Source organism: Sus scrofa, chromosome 2, assembly GCF_054392235.1.
Source record: "Sus scrofa isolate SSC_HxYL_T2T_F1_AM1 chromosome 2, Sscrofa_HxYL_maternal_Yorkshire_Landrace_v2.0, whole genome shotgun sequence".
Classification (NCBI taxonomy): domain Eukaryota; kingdom Metazoa; phylum Chordata; class Mammalia; order Artiodactyla; family Suidae; genus Sus; species Sus scrofa.
The window spans coordinates 66,406,343-66,427,083 of record NC_139384.1 but is presented as its reverse complement, the minus strand read 5'-3'; the positions used below and the strand labels follow the sequence as shown (position 1 = coordinate 66,427,083).

The following is a 20,741-nucleotide window of genomic DNA, read 5'->3' as shown; positions in this document are numbered from 1 at the left end:
TATACCAAAGGTTCCCAGTCCTCCGCCTGGCTGGGGCTCAGGGAGGAAGACCTGTTGAGATAGGTACGCTGCTTATTGCGTAAGAGAATAGGGCTCCAAGGTCGGGGTTCTGAGGGAAGGACTAGAGGAAGGGTGTCCACAGGCTGTCCTGAGAGGAATCCAGTTCTGGGCTGGTAAGAGGGGGATCAGAAGGGAGAGGTTGGTTGAAAATGGTGGGAAAATCAGAAGGTCGGTATGTCAAGGAAGGGATCACGACTGGGGCCCCTAGCCCCTACCGCAACTTTAGGCAAAATTAAGAAAAGGCAACCTTTAGGCCTGCCTTGGACTTTGGGAGATTTGGTTCCATCAATGTCCCCAAAAGGGCCCACAGGCAAAGAGCAAGGAGAAACGCTTAAAGTCCAGGTGATGAACAGAAGCCCTAACTCAGAAATGATCAGAAAGTGTGCTTTTGGTTAGTGGAACTTGGTCTGGTGGCCCAACTTGCCTTTTGGTCCCTGGAAGGCCAGATGACTTAAGTCACTGGTGGCTAAGCCAGAGGAATTTTCCCAGGTGCCCTCCACTCTAGAAGATGAGGAGTGGTGTAAGGATCTGGTGTCAAAGATGTGAGTTTTCATGTCTCAGCACCTCACAAGGATCTAGGACCAATGAATGAGTAGAGTCAGAAGAAACCCAAATTAGGCAAACCACTGCTCTCAAAGTTCTAGAGATCTCAGAGATCTTATGATGGTCAAAGGATGGGAGAGGAAAATGCACACAGTGTCACACCAACACTGTGACATCCTAAGTCACTACGCTGCCCCAGTGACCAAGAGAAAACATCTCTCTTACTGTCCACCTGTAGTTGTTAAGTAACTATTGTTACCTCTCTTCAGATATACTGAGATTTATGCAGTTATTCTGCAAAATCTTACATATACAAGTCACATTTACAAACACAAAAGCTGAAAATAAACACACAGACAGCTACCCCTGCAGTGCCCCGACCTGATCCTACAGGCATCTCTGCAGTCACTCTACCTTCTGTGACCTATAATGTATTCAGCACTGTTGTTAGATGGATATAAAGGTTAATTGTGATACTCAATCCAAAAGCCATATAAGCCCAGATAACATTAGGGCTTGATGATAACATTAGGCAGTTTAATTAGTAAATGAATGTTAGCAATGGATTTTCCTTGTGGAAATCGGTGGTATTCAAACACATGGATTGGCTACAGTGTTCTCGATATGTCAATACAAGATTTACCCTCTGGGATGCTGCTGTAGACTGGACTCTTAAATGGTCCTGTCCCCAGCCCAAAGGACACTGGATTCTGATGGCTTGGTGCTATGTCCACTGGGTCTGCCTCTAGAAAACATGTCATGCCTGCCCGACAAGACCCTTGTATGCAAAATATGCCTTAAGCATCTTAGACACTAAGCATGGTAACTCCATGATGCTTGCAAACCAGACTATTCCATTGTCACTGTCTAAGCAATTGTGTGGGACAGAATTAGGTCTGAGACTTGCTTTTATCTAGTTGGGTAGCCAGGTAGTGGGGAAAGGAAACCTTTGACCTTCATATAAATATGGTGGCTAATATTTTACAACAATAAATCAATAATTGGGTGTGACCATACCGACTTAAGTCTGTTTGCACCTAATCCCTATGTGCATGCTCATAAATGCCCTCTCCAAAATCCACATGTCCCTGCCCCTCCCCATTCCTGAGGTCTGAGGTATAAACACACATGCACGAGTTCCTCACACACATAAACACACATGCTCACCCAGTCTGGCAGAAACCCTTGCTCATAATTGTGCTCTTGCACTCAGACTGGGGGAGTCAAGAAAAGTCAAGGCACTCTAGAAATGAGCTCACATATGTAATTCCATCTCCCCATACCTCCTTCCTGGTGAGCAAAAAGCAGGGAAGAGCCCACCTCCACCCACTCAGAAACCCAGCCACATAGAAGCTGGGGAACAATTAGCCAAGGGAATAACACCCACCAGGACCCATGCTGAGCAGGACTTGGCACAGGGTCCTCTGCTGTTGGAATACATTTGGGAAGCTCCCAAAAGGGTCTGTCAGGGTTATGCTTGTGCCCTGCGCATTTCCATAAAAGTGTCGGTTGCTTCTATAAAATTATAAGTACTATCTTGTGTTTCAAAATTCCAGAATTTGGTCTCCTTACCTAAAGGAGACTGTACTGTGGCACTTGAAAAGAGTGTGGCAAATGTAAGAACATGGGGCTGTCACAGTGGCCAAAGATGTACATACACTCTGTCATCAGGCTAAGGGGTGGTGGACGGCAGCAATGCTCATGTGCTGTTGTCCTGGGCTTTTTCCTCATGTACAGATCAAGGGCCTCCTTTCAGTTCTGGCTTAGATTCCCCTCTGAGATGGGAGTACAGTGCTCCTCACTAAATAGACGACTTTATCAGGCCGGATAGATCCAGGTCTCTGAGGGCAGAGCTAGATGATGACAAGAAGGCAAAGCTGAAGTAGTCATGAAGCTGCTCCCTTGTAACAGGACAACACAGGGTTTGGTTTTATTACATGGAACCAGAAGACCTTCTGAGTTGGGACAGTGATAGGAAGCACCTCTGATGGAGTTGGGCTCCTGTTCTCATCCACCTCCACCTTCTCACAGCTCAGGCCAAATCCACATGCCCACACCAGGTAGAGGACAGACAGCAGGGTCCAAGGCATCTCTTCTGCTCAGTTGACCTCAGAGCCCTTTTTCCCAACGACCCAATCTCATGTCTTTGATATTGTGAGACAGTGCCCCTCAAGGCCAGATTCGCAAATAGGTGCCAGTGGAACAGACAGAGAAAAGGGGGAACACACGTTCTTGGAAGTTGACGCGGAAGGTGTAGATATGGCGCATGTCCTCTGCAGCATAGAAGGACACGGCCCCCACCTCTAGGTCCAGGGCTACACGCACACGGGACAGGTGCCCACAGCTGAGGGGTGTTCGTTCAGGGCTGGTCACCGCCCAGTACTGCCCGCAGTTGAGCTGCAGCGCCCAGACGCCCTCCTCAGGTGTGAAAGGCGTGAGGCCCTTGCGGCGCACGCTTTCACGGGCCACCCCAAAGGCCCAGCCGTCCTTGGAGCCCACTTCCACCTCCCAGTGGTGCCGCCCGGAGGAGAAGCCGCAGGATGCCAGGACTCGAGTGTTGGTGTCGAAGCGACGCGGGTGGCTGGGCAGATCCTGGGCCCGCTGTCCAAGGCGCACGCTCTTAAGATCCAGAGAGAGGATGAGGCGGGGGTTGGCTGTGTCGGGGTCCAAGGTCAGCTCCACTATGCGGATTGGCGTGAAGGAGAGACAGGAGAGACGTCGGTCCCATGCAGGCCCCTTGCCTGGCTACCCCTGCTCCGCCGCCCCCTCAATAAGTACGTGTTGGGAGCTTGGGTTACGTAAATAGATACAGAATGTTGCCTTGGGGATGGATTAGTAATGGGATCCTGCTGTGTAGCACTGGGAACTCTGTCTAGTCACTTGTGGTGGAACATGTGGTGAGAAAAAAGAATGTATACATGTAAGTGTAACTGGGACACCATGCTGCACAGTAGGAAATATATATATATATGGGAGTTCCCATCATGGCACAGCGGAAACTAATCTGACTAGGAATCATGAGGCTGCAGGTTCGATCCCTGGCCTCACTCAGTGAGTTAAGGATCCCGCGTTGGGGTGAGATGTGGTGTAGGTTGCAGACGCTGCTCCTCGCATTCTGTGTTGCTGTGTCTGTGGCCATGGCGCAGGCCGGCAGCTGCAGCTCCCATTGGCCCCTTAGCCTGGGAATCTCCATTAGCCACAGGTGCAGACCTAAAAAGCAAAATAATAAATAAAATTTTTTTAAAAATCAGCAGAGCTTCTATGCCTGCCCCCTTGCATCTCTCACAAGTGTCCTATCCTAATAAATCTATTTCTTGCCTATCAAAAAAAAAAAGAAAAAGGAAAATATATATATACAAATAAAAGATTTTTTAAAAATCATAAATTTCATAATCTTAAAAAAAAGTATGTGTTGAAATCACATACAAATACAATTTATGAACCTGATTTGGATGTCCAATCAAACATATTGATAAATCCAATTTAAAAGACAATTGGGGAATTTTGGACACTAGATACTGGAAAGAATTATTAAGTTTTTAGTTATGATGATGGTTTTGTGTTTATGCTTTTTTTAAAGTCTATCTCTTTAGAGACAACATACTAAGATATTTATGGGGATGATAGTTATCTGTGATTTGCTTCAAAATAATCCAGTGGGAAGAAGTGGGTAGGGCTGTTTATGAAAAACACTGGCCACAAGTCAGTAATTGCTGAAGGTATATGAGAAGTATATAATATTTGTTATGCTCTTCTCTCTACTTTGGTGTATGTTTGACATTTTCCATAATAAAAAGTTAAAATAGGAGTTCCCGTCGTGGCGCAGTGGTTAACGAATCCGACTAGGAACCATGAGGTTGCGGGTTCGGTCCCTGCCCTTGCTCAGTGGGTTAACGATCCGGCGTTGCCGTGAGCTGTGGTGTAGGTTGCAGACGCGGCTCGGATCCTGTGTTGCTGTGGCTCTGGTGTAGGCTGGTGGCTACAGCTCCAATTGGACCCCTAGCCTGGGAACCTCCATATGCCGCAGGAGTGGCCCAAGAAATAGCAAAAAGACAAAAAAAAAAAAAAAAAGTTAAAATATGCACACTTGCTGTAAGTACTACTATGTTCCAGATCTGTTCTAGGCCCTGAAATCCCACAGTGGAGTATCCCTGACTCCTTTTTGGGAGGAGAGGGAGGAAAGACAATACATGATGGAAGGATCAGGAGAGCAGGCTGTAATTTCAACTAGGGGAGCCAGGGAAGGCCTCACTGAAAAGATGCATTTGAGCAGAGACATAAAGGAGATGTAAAAGTCATATATAGGGTTGTCTGGGGAAGGGTGTTCCAGGCCGTGGCATAGCCAGGGCAGTGCAAAAGCCAGAGGCGAGTGTGTGCTTGGTACATTCCAGGAGCAACAGGGCAGGTGTGTGGCTGCACAGAATGAATCAGGGGAAGAAGGTGCAGTGAGGCCAGACCCCATGGGGCCTTGAAGACCACTGCCAGACTCCAGCCTTTACTGAATGAGGTAAGCAAGGCTGTTGCAGGGTTCTGAGCAGAGAAGGGACATAGGACATAGTCTGACTCAATTGGTTTAGATTCTTCCCAGGTAAGATCTGACTTAGCTCAGTCATCAGGAATATGTGCTCTCCCTTCCCCTTGGTATTAGATCTCACTCACCCCAGAGCTCTGCAGGAGTCAGAACCACCTCCCTTCCTGTGTTCAGTCTCTTCCTGCTTACCCTCACACATACACCCCCCAATACGCACAACCCCTGTCCCCAGGAAAGGCCTCCATCTGTCTGGGAGTGGGAATAGGGAAGAGAGACTTGTCCAGGTGACTGACAAACCCTCCCCAATCCCAAAGTGCAGGGCACTCTTGCTCTGGAATGATGCATGGTTTATAAGTCTGCAGGCCTCACTGTTGCTGGAGGGAATCAGAATTATAAGGATGAGGGAGAAAGGGCAACGGATGGCAGAGCTGCTGAGGCAGATGGGCAGAAGGAAACAGGTATGCACAGAGCCCAGGGAGACAGTCGCTGGCAGGCAGTGGATCTCTATGTGGCCATATGACAGGTACTCACTGTCACAATAACCATCATACCTTTTTCCTCTTTCTCCAGCTCTCCTCGAAGATCCTCTGAGGGGGAGAAACAAAGCAGGGTGTGCATGAATGACATGGGAGATTTCTATCTGCCACTGTCAGTAACTCTACCTCCTTGACATTTGCAGCCCCACTGGCCCCCTCACTCCCCAGATACCCTAGAGTTGATGGGCAGGTGCTGGGCCAGGCATGGGGGTTGGGAGGGGAGCAGTATTCTAGCTCTACCTCTCCCACTTCCCCCTCTTTTGCCTACAGCTATCCTGAGGTGAGCTCTCCCTCCTCATTCCTCTTTCTGCCCCCAACGCCCCTCCACTCTTTCTATCCTCAGGGGGATCTTTGTATCCTGGGGTGGGGTGGGGAATCTAAATAAATTAGCCACCAGAGCCTCCCCACACTAGTCTATCTTTAACATACTCTAGTCCCTGTTTTATCACACAGCTTCTGGAAAGGCATATCCTCAGGATGCCAAACCACCAGAAACACACCGCCATCACCATCAGGACTGCATGGTCCAGCCCCACACACAGGTCTCTACCTTTGAACTTCTTGAGCAGCCCTTTTAAGACAAAGGTCTTGAGGGAAACATTCCAGACTTTATTCTTCATCTCAGAAGACACTGTGGTTGGCTTGGGGGCAGGCACATTGCTGCACCTGCAGGACAAAGACCCTGAAGAAGGCCCACAAACTCTGTTCCACTCCCACTGGGTTTCACAATTAGGACAGTGAGGTCTTCTGGGTGGGGAGAGGTGAAAAGGAAAGCCTGACCCTGTGCCAGAATACCCACCTTTCTGAAGCAAACAAAAAGTACCCGGGTAGGAGTTCCTGTTGTGGCACAGCGGAAACGAATCTGACTAGTATCCATGAGGATGTGAGATCGTTGCCGTGAGCTGTGGTGTAGGTCGAAGATGCGGCTTGGATCCAGAGTTGCTGTGCCTGTGGTACAGGCCAGCAACTGTAGCTTCCATTCCACCCCCTAGCCCAAGAACTTCCGTATGCTGTGGGTGCAGCCCTAAAAAGCAAAACAAAAAACAAACAAACAAAGAAAACAAGAAAAGCAGTGGAGGGGGATGGGATCAGGAGGTGAGAGGTTAGGAATGGAAATGAAGAGAGGAAGTTCAGTGGAAAAAGAAGAATCAGCCTAGAAGACCCAAGGAACTGTTAGATCCACTCACTTGCTTAGGGTGTTTTTGAATTCCTGGAAAGAAAGATGAGAGAAAAAAAAAAAATCAGCATTCACCTTTGAGAAAATAAAGCTGGCCCCTTGCCCTGCTTCCAGAGGAATAAGCAACAAACAGGTATGTCACCCATCACTGCCTGCATGGGCCCCCAGGTGGCAACGGCTTCCAGATATAGCTGGCCGCTGGGTATCTCATCAACAAGGTCGACCCCTCAACCCAGCCCACACCTCTGCAAATGTGCTCCCACTACAAATGTGCTAACATTACAGCATCGTTACAGAATCATCACTGGATTCAAGCGCTAGGTCCCTGCCTGTACTTTCAACATCACCCAAGGCAAGCAACAGCCCTTATGTAACAACTGGTCACTCAGACTAGTGCCTTTTGCAGGGGGCGCCGAACCTACTGAGCGAGGCCAGGGATAAAACCAAGTCCTCATGGAGTTGGGGTTCCCTACCACTAAGCCACAGAGGGAACCCCCAGAATATTGCCTTTTAAATGGCTATTCTTGACCCATTTGTGACTTATGAAGTTTATGTGGTGGGTTGTGACAGTTTTAGAAGGAAATAAGATAGAATAGAAAACATCGAAGTAGAATAGAAAATATATATATAAAATTTAATATAAGATATTATATTATATCTATATTATATATAGAATATATATATATAAAAGAATATAAAAGAATAAATTGTATGGTATATTATTGTGGATCATGGCCAAGAAAGTTTTATCACATCCCTTTAGACCCCTAACCTCAGGAAAATCAGGGCTTCGGACCCTTTCAGCTTCAGATTACATGACTCTGCTAAACTCATGGGATCTGATTCTGCTCTCACTGCCATTCTTGATGCCTTAGGATACATGATTCAGACTCACCTGGAGAAAGTCAAGGTCAGGCTTGCAAGTTGTCTCCTGGATCTGGCTGCTGAGTTTGGAGAGCTGGGCAATCTCCTCCCCAAGCTGGGCCAGGTTCTCATTCTGCTTCTGTGTCACCTCTCGGGATAGTTCCTCCAGGCGGCCCAGGAGCCGGCCCTCCTGCTCCACCAGGAAGGCCCGCAGAGCCTGGAACTCTGCTCCTACCTTTTCTCGCTCGGCTGCCATCTGTTTCTGTCCCAGGAGAGAAGTCCAAGAGGGAAGGGGATGTGGGTATTCAAGACCCAGCATTTGGACAGGAGCCTCTGAGCCATCCCACAGGACAGAGTTCCATTCCCCTCATTGCTCAGGGGTCAGAGACTCACCCACACATGCCCACCGTGAGCATGCTCTGGAGAACAGTATGGAGGTCACTTGAAAAACTAAATATAGAACTGGATCAAAATACTATATGATTAAGCAATCCCACTCCTGGGCATATATCCAGAGAAAACCATAATTTGAAATGATACATATGCTTCACTGTTTACTGCAACTCTATTTACAATAGCCAAGACATGGAAGCAACCTAGATGTTCATCCACAGAGAAATGGATAAAGAAGATGTAGTATAGGAGTTCCCGTTGTGGCTCACAGGTAACAGACCTGACTAGTATCCATGAGGATGCAGGTTTGATCCCTAGGCCTGCTCAGTAGGTTAAAGGGTCTAGCGTTGCGGATGCCTGGAGCTGTGGTGTAGATCACAGACGCAGCTTGGATCTGGCATTGCCACGGCTACAGCACAGGGCCACAGCTGCAGCTCTGATTCAACCAGATTCGACCTAGCCTGGGAACTGGGAACTTCCATATGCCACAAGTGTGGCCCTAGAAAGCAAAAAAAAAAAAAAAAAAAAAAAAAAAAAAAAAAAAAAAAAAAAAAAAAGATGTGGTACATAGATACAATGCAATATTAGTCATAAAAAGAACAAATAATGCCGTTTGCAGCAAACATGGATGGATCTAGAGATTGTCATATTAAGTGAAAATAGGTCAAACAGAGAAAGACAAATATGTCGGTTATAGGTGGAATCAAATTTTTAAAAATGATAAAAGTGAACTTATTTACAGAATAGAAATAGATCCACAGATCTCAAAGTCAAACTTATGGTAGCCAAGGGGGAAAACTGGGAGAGACGATAAATTGGGAGTTTGGCACTGACACATACAACTACTATATGTAGAATAGATAACTAATAAGGACCCACAGTATAGTAGAGGAAACTCTACTCAATATTCTGTAATATTCAGTTCTCAATATTCATGTATGTATGTATGATTGATTCATTTTGCTGTACACCTGCAACCAACACAATGCTGTGACTCAACTATACTCCAATAAAATTTTTACAAAAAAGATTTTTAATAAATAAAAATCCCACTTCTGAGCACACAGCAGCCTCAACACACGCTTTCCTTTCCCGTTAGAGATGCGCCCATGTGTCACTTTAGATCTGGGTTCTCCCATCAAACTGAGGCACTTCACATTCACCCCAGAACTACCCAAGGCTGCTGTTTCCTCATTTGAAAAGTGGAATGAATAATTTAGTGCCTCCCTCAGTCAAGACAGGCCTGCAGAGGCCCAAGTGGAGTCACTTATGCTAAGCCCCATGTCACCGAAGAAGCCTTATTTACTGTTTTGGTTCTCCCAAAAATGTTATATTAATCCAGCCAATAAGGAATCACCTGGAGTTCTCTTATGGCACAATGGGTTATGGATCCAGTGTTGTCACTGCAGCAGCTTGGGTCACTGCTGTGACACCAGTTCAATCCTTGGTCCAGGAACTTCCTCATGCCAAAAACCATCAGCGTTTGTTCAGTAATCTGCCTGATAAACCCCTGCCATCCCCTGCAGGGAAAGCAACCAATTCACTTCCCCTCACCCCTAGTTTGTTTGTTTGTTTGGTGTTGGCCATGCCCACTGCTTGCAGAATTCCCCTGCCAGGGATTGAACTTGGGCCCAAGGTAAATCCCCCAACACGATTTTGCCTAGTACAACTTCTTTGTTCCTGCTCCCTCTGCCTATAAAATCTCTTGCCTTGTATAGCTCTTCAGAACTTCTTTCTTTCTGCAAGGGGGGGGGGGTATGCTGCTCGATTTATGAATCATTGAATAAAGCCAATATATTTTTTTAATTTACCCAATTGAATTTTGTTCTTTAAAGTATCACCCCCTCCAACTTTCACTCCTCACTTGACTTCTTTTTAAAGAGTACCTTTCCTGGTTAGCAATTATAAAAATAATACATGCTTATAATACAAAACCTGGAAATTCAGAAAAGTAGAATGAAGGAAGAAAAATCAGTGCCCGTGACCAGAAGTAAGATCACACCCACAATGACATAAGTGACAATATGCTGTGTGCAAGCTTCATATTCTTTTCTTTTTTTCTGAGCCAGTGCAGTGACAATGCCAGATACTTAACCTGCTGAGCCACATGGAAACTCCCAAGCTTCATATTCTATTTTTTCCATTATCACTATCCACAGGATTTTCACTTCTGTGTTCTCAGACACAGACTCTTCCTTCTGATCCTCTTGATTCTATAAGTGAACACATGGGAGGGACTCTGCATGATATAACAAGCAAGGCCTCTCATGGCCAATAAGAAGGATTCCATCCCTCTAGGACAAGCTCAAATATCAAAGTTCCTCTTCCCTGAAAACTCTAGAGGAGGAATGGATGGCTGGAAGAGAAAACTGTAAAAGGGTTCTGAAGTCAGGACATCTGGGTTCAGGACATAGCTCCCCAGTCTTCAGGACATTGGGCAAGCAGGCAGAGGCAGCACAGGGCATTTTACAGGTGTTTAACTCCCTCAGTGGGTACATTCTCATCCCATTTTACAAATGAGGAGACAGAGACCACAGAGGCGGTTGAAGTAAGAAGCCAGAAGTCTAATTAAGGAGTCTGACCCTAGAGTCTGAACTTCTTGCAACTACAGCATATGGTCTCCTGAGGAAATAACATAAGTGGAATAATATTTGCCAAAATATTCTAAATCAAGGTTTCCATTCCTGGCCATACTGACATTTGGGGCCAGATAATTCTTTGTGGTGGTGGACTGTCCCATGCATTACAGGATATTTAAGCAGTACCCTGGCCTCTACAAGTAAATACCAGTAGCATCTCTGCCCCAGTGTTGACATTGCCAATGTCCACTAGGGGCCACAACTGCCAACAGTTCAGAACCACTCCTCTAAATGGTAAGAACATTTTCAAATAAAAATATTCATCCTCCTTGTTATCATAGCAGCAATAGTTGTTTCACTGAGCGGGTATTTTGTAATAATAAAGGATGTGTGGGCCAGGGGGTGGGGGATGTGGCTGGGTGGGTGTTGGCAGAGGACCCAATAGAAAGTGCTAAGCAATGTCATGGGGCATGGGGTCAGAAACCATGAAGCTGCCAAAGATGTGGAGGACCCTCTGGGTCATGGATGTAGGACAAGAGCCAAAGAGCCACACAGTTACTCCTTTTTCCAGCAGAGGAGGATGGAAGTCTGGAGGGACAAGGGGTGAGCACTTCCTTATGGAGGAAAGTAAATGATCAGAAGAGAAAGCCTGAGATGTACATGGGCTGGCAAGTGTACCAGATGCAGTTCAGTGTCAGGAAAGGACCCAGGGGCATCTGAACTCAGGGTCTTCCTCTTCACCGCACTCCTTCCCTTAAGAATAGGTGGTTCCTCTCCCTCCATTTTCCAACTCCAGAACTGAATAGCCCCGCTGTAACTGGTCCTAGTAGCTCCTTTCATTCTCTTAACTTATATGTTGAGCTAGGAACTGAATTTTCGAGATAGAAAAAGACAGTTAACCATGTTTGGCTACCATAACCAAAATGAACCCCACTTCACACTCCTGTTCTACTTCAAGGAAGATAACATATTACCACAAGCCACCAGGGGCGCTGGGCACAATCGCCTGTGGAAAACCCAAGTCCCCCAAACTCCTGCCCTCTTCTGGGTGGGGAGCAGCTTTGCCATCCCCTCCTCAACCTCCAATGCCCTCTCCCCTAGTCTCAATTTCAAAATCTAAAGAACTCTAAAAAATGAAAAGTTTTTTCATAACTTGTTTGGTGGTAAAGCATTACCTAGACTGACAGGCTATATATTTTCTGTCCCCACTTAGTATGACTATGCATATGTTTCTCTACAGAAATGCTAATGTATTTAATTACAAGATGCTCCACAGACCCTAACTGGGATGTTATGCAATATTAGGGGGACTACACATCCTGATTCACTGGGATAGTTTCAGTTTAAGCCAGCTGTTCTAAAAAGAACTATTTTAGTACTCCCTTTAGCTCTCAAAAGCTCTGTTTATACAATAAATTACACAGTCACCCTATGTAGTATGCGTTCCATTATATTTTTAAAATCCATCTCTGCTGTTCCACAGGCACTCACTCCAAACCACACACACAGAGTCAGGCTGGTGGGTGGCCTTTTGTTGTCACTGGGGAGCCAACCTGGGGGTTGCCCTGCTCACCAAGAGCTCCTTACTCTCCTTCTCTTCGGTGGAACGAAAGGCCTCATAGTCCTCCAGATCCTTCTTCAAGACCTTCAGCCTGGACTCCAGGAGCTCCTGTGGGAGAGTGAGAAGGGAGACATTATGGGGAGAGGATTCTAGAAGCCCCCACATGTGCCTTTCTGAGCCGTCCAAGAGAAAGGGAAGGCCCTATTCATTGAGGAGGAAGAGGAAACTGCAGGGGTGAAGCCATCTCTGGACGTCAGGATGATACAGTGTGCATAGGCTGTACAAAGGAGTACGGGGCAACTGCAGGGTGACCCCAAAGGCCCCAGCGTCTCACGTCCTCAAGACCATCTGTGCACAATCCAGGCTGAAATACAAGTCCCCCAGAAGCCCAACCTGGCTAGTCCTCTCTTCCTTTCCTCAGGGCGGTATTGGTGGTGTGAGGGTGAAAGAGGGAGAAACGTCCTCGGTCCTGTAGCCAATGCCAGGCAGCGTGGGATAGGAGGAAAGAAGCAGGGGCTCACCTAGGCCTTCCTCCTGGCCTGCCTGTCGTCTGCACTGAGCGTTCGGGAATGCAGAACGGGGATTGGGGGTTTCAGGGACCGGTAGGGGTGAGGTTTCCGCTCACCTTGGCCTCCTGCACCGCCTCGTCAAGCGGCAACACTGCGTGAGCGCGGTGCTCGCGAGCGCGGTCGCACACAACGCAAATGGCACGTCCGTCGTCCTGGCAGTAGAGCTTGAGAGGTTCGCCGTGCTGCGCACACCCGGCGGACACAGCCTCCAGGGGCCCGCGTTCCCCCGGCGCGGCAGCTGGGAGGCTGAAGCGCCGCAGCAGTGTGGCCACTGCGGCCAGCTGCCGGTTGGGCCGTAGCTGGCCGGGGCGCGCAGGCTCGCGACACTGCGGGCAGGGCAGCGAGCAGGGCAGAGAGTAGGGCAGCGTGCGGGACACGGTAGTGGGCCCCGCGCTCGGGCGCTCCCAGCAGCGTGCAATGCAGGCGCGGCAAAAGCTGTGGCCGCACTCAACGGACACCGGCTCACGGAAAAGCTCCAGGCAGATGGAGCAGGTCGCCTCGCCCTGCAGCTCTGCCGCCAATGCCAGCGCCTCAGCCCCGGCGCTCGGGCCGGTCCGCGGCCCCACCGCCGCCATGCGCACCCTCAACGCACCCAACTTCGCGGCGCCCGGGAAGCTACTGGACTTTGCAGTACACCGCCCGCGAACGCCCACTGGGAGAGGAAGGGCGGGGTTGACGCCGGCTGGCCGAGACTTGAGCTGAGGATGCGCCAGGCTGGAAAACCTGAGAGGAGGGTGCGCGTGGATGGCGGGCTAGGCAGCACAGGGCGAGGGGATCTAACGGCAGGCCAGTGGCCTGCGCTCCCACTTTGTCCCCCTTCAGTACCCTGCCTTGGCCCGCGTCCTGCTGCGTCCCGGGGCTCCCTCTCTCAGTCTCTCCTTTCGCTCAGCCCTGACGCAAGCCTGTCTAGGCCTCCCCAGCCTGACCCAGTCAGCGGTGGAAAACAGGCTGGGACAGGTGGAAACACACACCCACCTGGGCGCCACTCCCAGTTGCTGCCTGAGGCCGACAAACACAGCTGGCCAGAGGCCCTGGCCCCCGGACCACAGTGTCAGATTCCCGGAGCGCAGGTTTGTCCCCGCCCTGTGCTCAGCTAAATTTAGGGTCTGGAACTTGGCTCTTGACCCCCACCCCCAATCGTGGCCTTTTATCTACTTCTGTGGCTACATTTCCCGCGATTGTATTCCCCTACCCCTTGTATATTCTTTATTTTTGTTGTTTTTTTTTAAGCAAGTAATATATTTTCAATCAATTTTCGCTCTTTATTTGATGTTACAGCCCTCCCCCCCCAAAAAAAACCCCTATCCCCTATTGTCTCTTAATTCTACAGCCCCTCCCTAGAGTTGCCAATATTATTTGCCGCCCTCCGCTTACTCCCTCTGAAGGACATTTGGGGCAGATTTTATTCCCCAACCTCTTCAGAAACCACTCTTGTGACCACAGCGATTCTAACCCAAAGATGAAGACTCCTTCTCTGGCCTTATTTCCCCTCTCCTCTGATACTTCCTCCTTCCTGACACCCTTTCTCAGGGCCTTCCAGGATTCTGTACTTCTTGGCTCTCCTCCCACCTCCATGGCCTCCTACCACCTTCTTGGCCACCGCTGTGGTTTCCTCCTCCTCTCCCTGCCCTTGCTCAGTCCTTGGACCCCTGTCTATACTTACTCCTTTGTGATCTCTTCCATTTTCTTGCTTGAAAGACCTTCTCCACTTCCACAGTACAAATCCCCAGCCCAGGTCCCCCTAGGATGCCTAGCTCCCACATCCAACTCTCTGGATGGCATCTCCAGATGTAGCGTTCTAAGGGGGTGGGGGTTGTCACACACTCAAGTTGTGCATACTGTATTTCTAGTCTGTGCACCCACACACTCTTCCCACAGCCCTCCTCACCCCATCCCATTTAATAGCAACTCTGTACTTCTTGGTGCTCAGACCAAAACTGGTGAGTTCTCTGAGACATCCCAAGAGAGGAGAAATGTACAGGCCTCACATCCAGTGCTCAACATCTCACACTCTCACCTCCTCCAATGCATCATCCGCCATAATTTGATGATCACAACAGTTCTCTCCCCTTCTGCCCAACTCCCCTGCCCTATTTCTCTAACCAGCTGTGAGAACAATCCTTTTAAATTGTTAAGTCAGATACGGACCCTCCTCCTCTGAAATCCTCCGGTGGCTCTTACCTCTCTCAGAGTAAAAGTCAAAGTTTAAAGACCCTACTCGTTCATCCTCTGCATCTCCTGCACACAGTCTCTCCACCTCATCTCCTATCACTCTCCCCTGCCACGTGGACCTCCTTAGTGTTCCTGCAGCAACATGGCAGAAAGACCCTATCTCAGGGCCTTTGAACCCTGGACCTCTCTTTTCCCAGACACTTGCATGGCTCACATCCTACCTTCTTCAAGCCTTGTTTCAAGTGTCACCTTCTCAAAATCACACGTTACTACATTCTCTTCCCATCGCTGGCTCTATTTTCTCTCCAGCACTCTACCGCCTTTGCAATGTGAGCTGTCAGAGGGAATGGACTATGTCAGATTTGTTCACAGCTGGACCTCCAGGTTTTTAGAGCAGTTCTTATACATAGTACCGATCGGTAAACTTTTCTTGAATTGAGTTAATTTAAACGGGGCTCAAAATTCAAATATACAGAGTGGTTCACAGGAGCCCCAGCCCCTTCCAATTCCAAGAAATCAACTTTGCAATTCTGAATTATTTTATACAAATATAATATATTTTACTACACCCCCCCCTTTTTCTTTAACAAATGTAGCATCCTACATTCAGTCTGGCTTTCATTTTTTCAGCTCACAGTTCATTTTGGGGCATCGTGCCAGATGATTTTCCCTTTATCCACGGCTGCCCTCAAGTGCTTAACCTGGCTGTATGCTCCCCTCCGGCGTTCTTTCATCGAGGCCTGGTGGCCTGGAGTCAATAGAGGATGCTGAAATAGCTCGAGGCGTTGCCCACCAAGCTTCGCAACCACTGGATTGTCGCGTCTGGCGAATGCCAGTCACTCGCGCCCTGCGCTTATAAACGGGTAAGGGGGAATAGAGAAACAGTTTAAAGCGCATGGGGATGTAGCTCAGTGGTAGAGCGCATGCTTTGCATGTATGAGGCCCCGGGTTCGATCCCCGGCATCTCCAGTGTTGGTGTGCACTTATTTTCTCCCTACACTACTGGAATCGTGAACACGCACAGTGTTCTCTAGAGCCGAGGAAGGACTCCGAAGCGCAGGTTGCATGGGGCGGTGGCGGCCCTCAAATACAGTATTTAGGATCTACATTTAAACTCCGGGCCAAAAAAATCATAGGGGCGAGTTTATGGATGGGAAGATTCTCACGTTTTCCCTCCTCCGAGCCGTGCGTCTCTCAGGAATGGAAAAAGGGCTAGGTCGCTGTCAGAAAAGGGCAAGCAGGAAACGAAAGGAAGAGGGAAGGATGGCAACTAAAGCAGAGAGAGCGGAGTTTGAGTTTTCCAGGCTGCCAAGAATTCTCCGTTTAGTGGCCCGATTCTCTTCAAACAGAATCCAACTTTTAAACTTAGAGGTAGATGCAGCCGGCCGGAATCCTACCTTGAAGTAAATATTGTTAATATACTTCTTTGCGGGCCCGGCTAGCTCAGTCGGTAGAGCATGAGACTCTTAATCTCAGGGTCGTGGGTTCGAGCCCCACGTTGGGCGTAAACGCACTTATTTTTGTCCTCAGAGAAAAGAGGAACTCCCTTTTCTTTCCAGAGAAAAGAGGAACTCCCTTACGTAAAAGTAAAGCAGCGTCCTATGTTACAAATCTCCAGTGTGTACTACTGATTAATGCATGTCATCATTTATGTACTACTAAGGTAGTTTTACTTATTTATTCATTTTTGGACGCGTCCTGAGTATTCTGATGCTCCCCGTCCAGGGACCGAAACAGCCACAGCACTGACAACGCTGAAGGCTTAACCACTAGCCCGCCCAAAATGAGTTTTTGAAACATCTTTTGAGTAAGTAATACCGTACTGTTCAAAAATTGAACCATCTTTGGAATAGATAAGTAATAAGATTCTGCTGTATAGCACTGGGAACTGTATATAGTCACTTATGCTGGAGCGTGATAATGTGAGAAAAAGGAATGTATATGTGTATGTGTGACTGGGTCACCTTGCTGTACAGTAGAAAATTGACAGAACACTGTAAACCTGCTATAATGGAAAAAAAATCATTTAAGATTTAGACCTTTTTTAAAAATTAAAAAATAAAAAATCACACAGAGTCTAATAGATAAGGAGTGAGAAAAAAAGAACCATCTATAAAAATACTCAGTGAAAAGAATTTAACTTCCATGCTCCCTTCTTAGGTGACAGCTTTTGTGTCTAGGCACATAATGTTCCAGAGTTTTTAAAAGCAAATATATTTCTATTCCCCCATTTTACACAAAAGATAATTGCAGCTCTGTTATATTTTGAAAACCTACCTTTGAAGACATAAAATGTTTCCTCACTCTTTTTTGCGGCTACATAATATTCCACATAGATGAACCCTAATTTGTTTCACAGATCACTTACTGATGAATACTTGTAATTTCCTATCTCTTGCTATTACTATCAATGCTGCACTTAATAAGCATGTAGTGTTGTCACTTTACACTTTTGCGCTTGTATCTGTGGGGCAAATTCCCAGAAGATTGCTGGGTCAAGGTTTATATGCATTTGTAATTTTATAGAAATAGGCAATATCCAGGCTAATATCCTGGATCCTACAGGGTAGTATTACCTCCCACCAGTCATGAGTGAAATTGACTGTTTCACCCCTCCCTTGGTATCAAGGGGCTGCTTTAATAACAAACCTAACACGTGACTGTTCCCATTCCCTTAACATTGACAGGGTCCTATAAGACATTATCTTTGCAGGGCCTACTGGGTATTACCTAGAAGGGAAAGAGGCTTTCCTTTTGCCCCTCGGAGGAGCATACTTGGACAAAAGATCCTGAAGATTATAGGATCTAATTTATGGTTTCTAATTCAATTCTCAAGGACAACATAGTTTTTTTCTCTTTTTAGGCCTGTATCTGTGGAGGCCATCATGATTTCTTTACTTGCAAACCCATGACACCTTTGGAAATGCCTGCTCAGTTATTTTTTTACTCAGCAGATTTTCGCCCTTCGACAGAAAGACTCCAAAATACATAAGAAATTTAATTCATATGTGATTTTCTATTTGGTCTTGGTGTCATATGGGCATATATAAATTATTAGTTCATACATGTAACTTGTAAAGTGGTCTATATTAATGATTATATATAATTTATAGGTAAATTATTAATCACCATCCACTTGAATATTTTTATTTAAAAACCTCATTTGAAACAAAATTATCTCCAGGTTTAATATATTCATGGCTATATTCTAATTAGTCTAAAAATACTCTAGTGTCATCACTTCCTTTTACAGTCACTGGTTTCCTTTTACTAGGATTGACAAAATCATTCTCTTATGGTCTGTGTGGCATCAGGAGAGATGGTTCAATCACCGTCAAACGCTCACCCCATTATTTTATTGCTGCTTATATCATATGACATTGGTTTAAGAATGTAAGTCTTCCCAGAAAAAAGGCAGGTCTCAGTCACCTGGGGAATGTAAATTTTGGGTAAGGAGGAACACAAAATATCAACCAGAGCAAGCTAATTCTGGAGAACTGCCTGCAAAAGGAAGAGTGGCCAAAAAAGATGACCCAGAATGACCTGCTCCTCTATTTTGTGTCAGGACCAACTGGATTAAAATCGCTAGATATTTTGGGAAACCCTCTCGCTGTCATTTGAGATGTTTAGTTTCTAAGGGCAAGGGAGAGTCTTTTAAATATGGAAAAAAATACATATTTCTTTTGTGGTTAATATTTAATGTATTACAGTTGCAAATGTTAAAGTCTAGTTTTTCTCAAAGTATTAAATATAACTTACAAATAATGTTGTTTTTCTTGTAAAGCTACAAATTTTTCAAACAACAGGAACAACCCCTTTCACTGGTTCTTTCATAAATTAAGGTCACCAAAGGCATCATCCTGAACATCTAAGCCACTGGTGATATTCCCTTAGACATTTCAAATTAAAATAATAGACTTTGTCTGAATTTTATCCATTTGTGGTGAGGTGAGGGAGGCACTGATCAAGTCACAAAGCTGGAATCTAGAGCTAATGTCTGAAACTCAATTGGTGCTGCAGCTCCCTGCCTTAACCATCAAACCACAGCACTTGAAAAGTCCAGGTATATTGCTTATTTGTAATTTTCTGAATGAACATATGTGTTCATTCATTAGACCTTAAAAACTCCATATTGTATTGAAAATATAAGATCCAGTGTTCTCCAGTCATGCAAACAAAACCAGCAATCAGATTGAGTCATCAAAATGCAGATCCAAGGAGTATAGATGCGGCTTCTTAGCCTCCAAGGCTTCCCTCCTTCCTTGAATCCACTGAGTTTACTCCTACTTCAGGGGCCTTTGATTCTCTGCTCCCTCCCAAAGATTGGAAGCCTGGCTCTTTTTTATCTTCCTGACTCAGCTCACTGTCACTTTTCCTTTTCTAATACATCTTTCCTGGCCCATCTTTCTAATACTGTCCTCTGCCTGCCACTTTATCAGATCATTCTCATTCATTTTCTTATCACTCTCTGAGAATTTGTTTTTGGTTCTTGGGGGGTTTTTTTGGGGCAGCGTGCGGCTTGTGGAAGTTCCTAGGCCAGGGATACAAACCATGCAGCAGCAGCGACTGGAGCATCTGCAGTAACATCACCTGATGCTTACACCGCTGAGCCACCGAGGAACTCCTATTTGTTATTTTAATTGCCTATCAGAAGGTAAACATCAGGAGGACAGGGACCTGGTCTTTTTCACTGCAACATAAATGAATTAATGAAGTTTCCTTTTAATAGGGCAAATTATAGGTTTGCTGCAAGGATGCAAAGGAGTCAATGTATGCCCAGCACCCAGAACAGTTTCTAGTCTAGAGTAAGGATCCAATTCCCAAATCCCAATTAGTGGGATTTGTAGTTACTAATATTACTGCCTAACCCTGAAGTTTTAGAGTAACAGAACAAACAGGGAAGGGGAGATGATCAGCAAAGGGACTATAGGAGTTCCCGTTGCGGTTCAGCAGAGACGAATCTGACTGGGGTCCATGAGGATGCAGGTTCGATCCCTGGCCTCATTCTGCAGGTTAAGGATCTGGCTTCGCGGGAGCTTGGTGTAGGTCTCAGATGCAGCTCGGATCCAGCGTTGCTGTGGCTGTGCTCTGGCTGAAAGCTACAGCTCGGATTTGACCCTTCGCCTGGGAACCTCCATATGCTGTGGGTGTGGCCCTAAGAAATAAACAAAATAGAGTGACTATAGAAGATAGTCTGTGAGATCTTCGAGGATAAAAAGAAAAGAGCAAGGGAGGTGGGAAGTGGTAGAGGTAGAGCTAAAACAGGAATGGTGGTGTTTTTATAATACCTTTTCTCTAATTTTTTAAAATATTGTAGTTGATTTACAATTTGTGTTAATTTCTGCTGCACAGCAGACTCAGTAATACATACATTTATACATATACACATATAAATGTGTATGTGTATATGTATATATTATCTTTTTTTTTTTTTTTTTTTGCCACATCTGAGGCATGTGGAAGTTCCCAGGCCAGGGATCCAAACCACAGTGCAGTTGTGACCTGCACCACAGCATTGGGGTCCTTAACCCACTGCACTACAAGGGAACACCCATATATATTCTTTTTCATATTCTTTTCCATTATGGTCTATCACAAGATACTGAATATAGTCTCTGTGCCATTTAACAGGATTTTTTTAGGTGTTTTTTTTTTTTTCAGATTGGAAGTATTTATTTATTTATTTATTTATTTTTATGGCCATCATGTGGCATATGGAAGTTCCTGGGCCAGGGACTGAATCCAAGCTTCAGCTG

General features: G+C 46.3%; 1 protein-coding gene and 2 non-coding genes across 8 annotated transcripts; 2 read left to right on the top strand and 1 right to left on the bottom strand.

The window, feature by feature from the left end:
• Positions 1 to 1,853: 1,853 nt before the first annotated feature.
• TRIM7 (tripartite motif containing 7) lies at positions 1,854 to 13,758 on the bottom strand. Of its 6 annotated transcripts, XM_021083408.2 has the most exons (8): positions 13,639 to 13,758; positions 12,870 to 13,536; positions 12,257 to 12,352; positions 7,743 to 7,973; positions 6,858 to 6,880; positions 6,221 to 6,336; positions 5,686 to 5,721; positions 1,854 to 3,284 (listed from the first exon to the last, which is right to left on the bottom strand). In XM_021083408.2, the coding sequence occupies exons 2-8, from the start codon at positions 13,386 to 13,388 to the stop codon at positions 2,773 to 2,775; spliced, it is 1,533 nt and encodes a 510-aa protein (XP_020939067.1). In that variant the 5' UTR covers positions 13,389 to 13,536; positions 13,639 to 13,758; the 3' UTR covers positions 1,854 to 2,772. The 6 variants fall into 6 exon arrangements, with proteins under 6 accessions (XP_020939067.1, XP_084868384.1, XP_084868385.1 ...); XM_085012258.1 differs by lacking the exon at positions 6,221 to 6,336; XM_085012259.1 differs by lacking the exon at positions 12,870 to 13,536.
• Positions 13,759 to 15,882: 2,124 nt separating this feature from the next.
• Positions 15,883 to 15,954, top strand: TRNAA-UGC (transfer RNA alanine (anticodon UGC)). The gene has a single exon. It is a non-coding gene; the product is annotated as a tRNA-Ala (tRNA).
• A 463-nt stretch (positions 15,955 to 16,417) lies between these two features.
• On the top strand, positions 16,418 to 16,490 carry TRNAK-CUU (transfer RNA lysine (anticodon CUU)). Its single transcript has one exon. It is a non-coding gene; the product is annotated as a tRNA-Lys (tRNA).
• The last annotated feature ends 4,251 nt before the right edge of the window (positions 16,491 to 20,741 follow it).

Bases quoted from the DNA above. Each gene is read 5' to 3' on its own strand.
- TRIM7 (XM_021083408.2), bottom strand. From the start codon at position 13,388: ATGGCGGCGGTGGGGCCGCGGACCGGCCCGAGCGCCGGGGCTGAGGCG. The intron at 12,353-12,869 runs GTGAGCGGAAAC...ACTCTCCCACAG, and splicing joins AGGCGGTGCAGGAGGCCAAG to GAGCTCCTGGAGTCCAGGCT. The intron at 7,974-12,256 runs GTGAGCAGGGCA...CTCCTGGGACAG, and splicing joins AGGAGAGTAAGGAGCTCTTG to AAACAGATGGCAGCCGAGCG.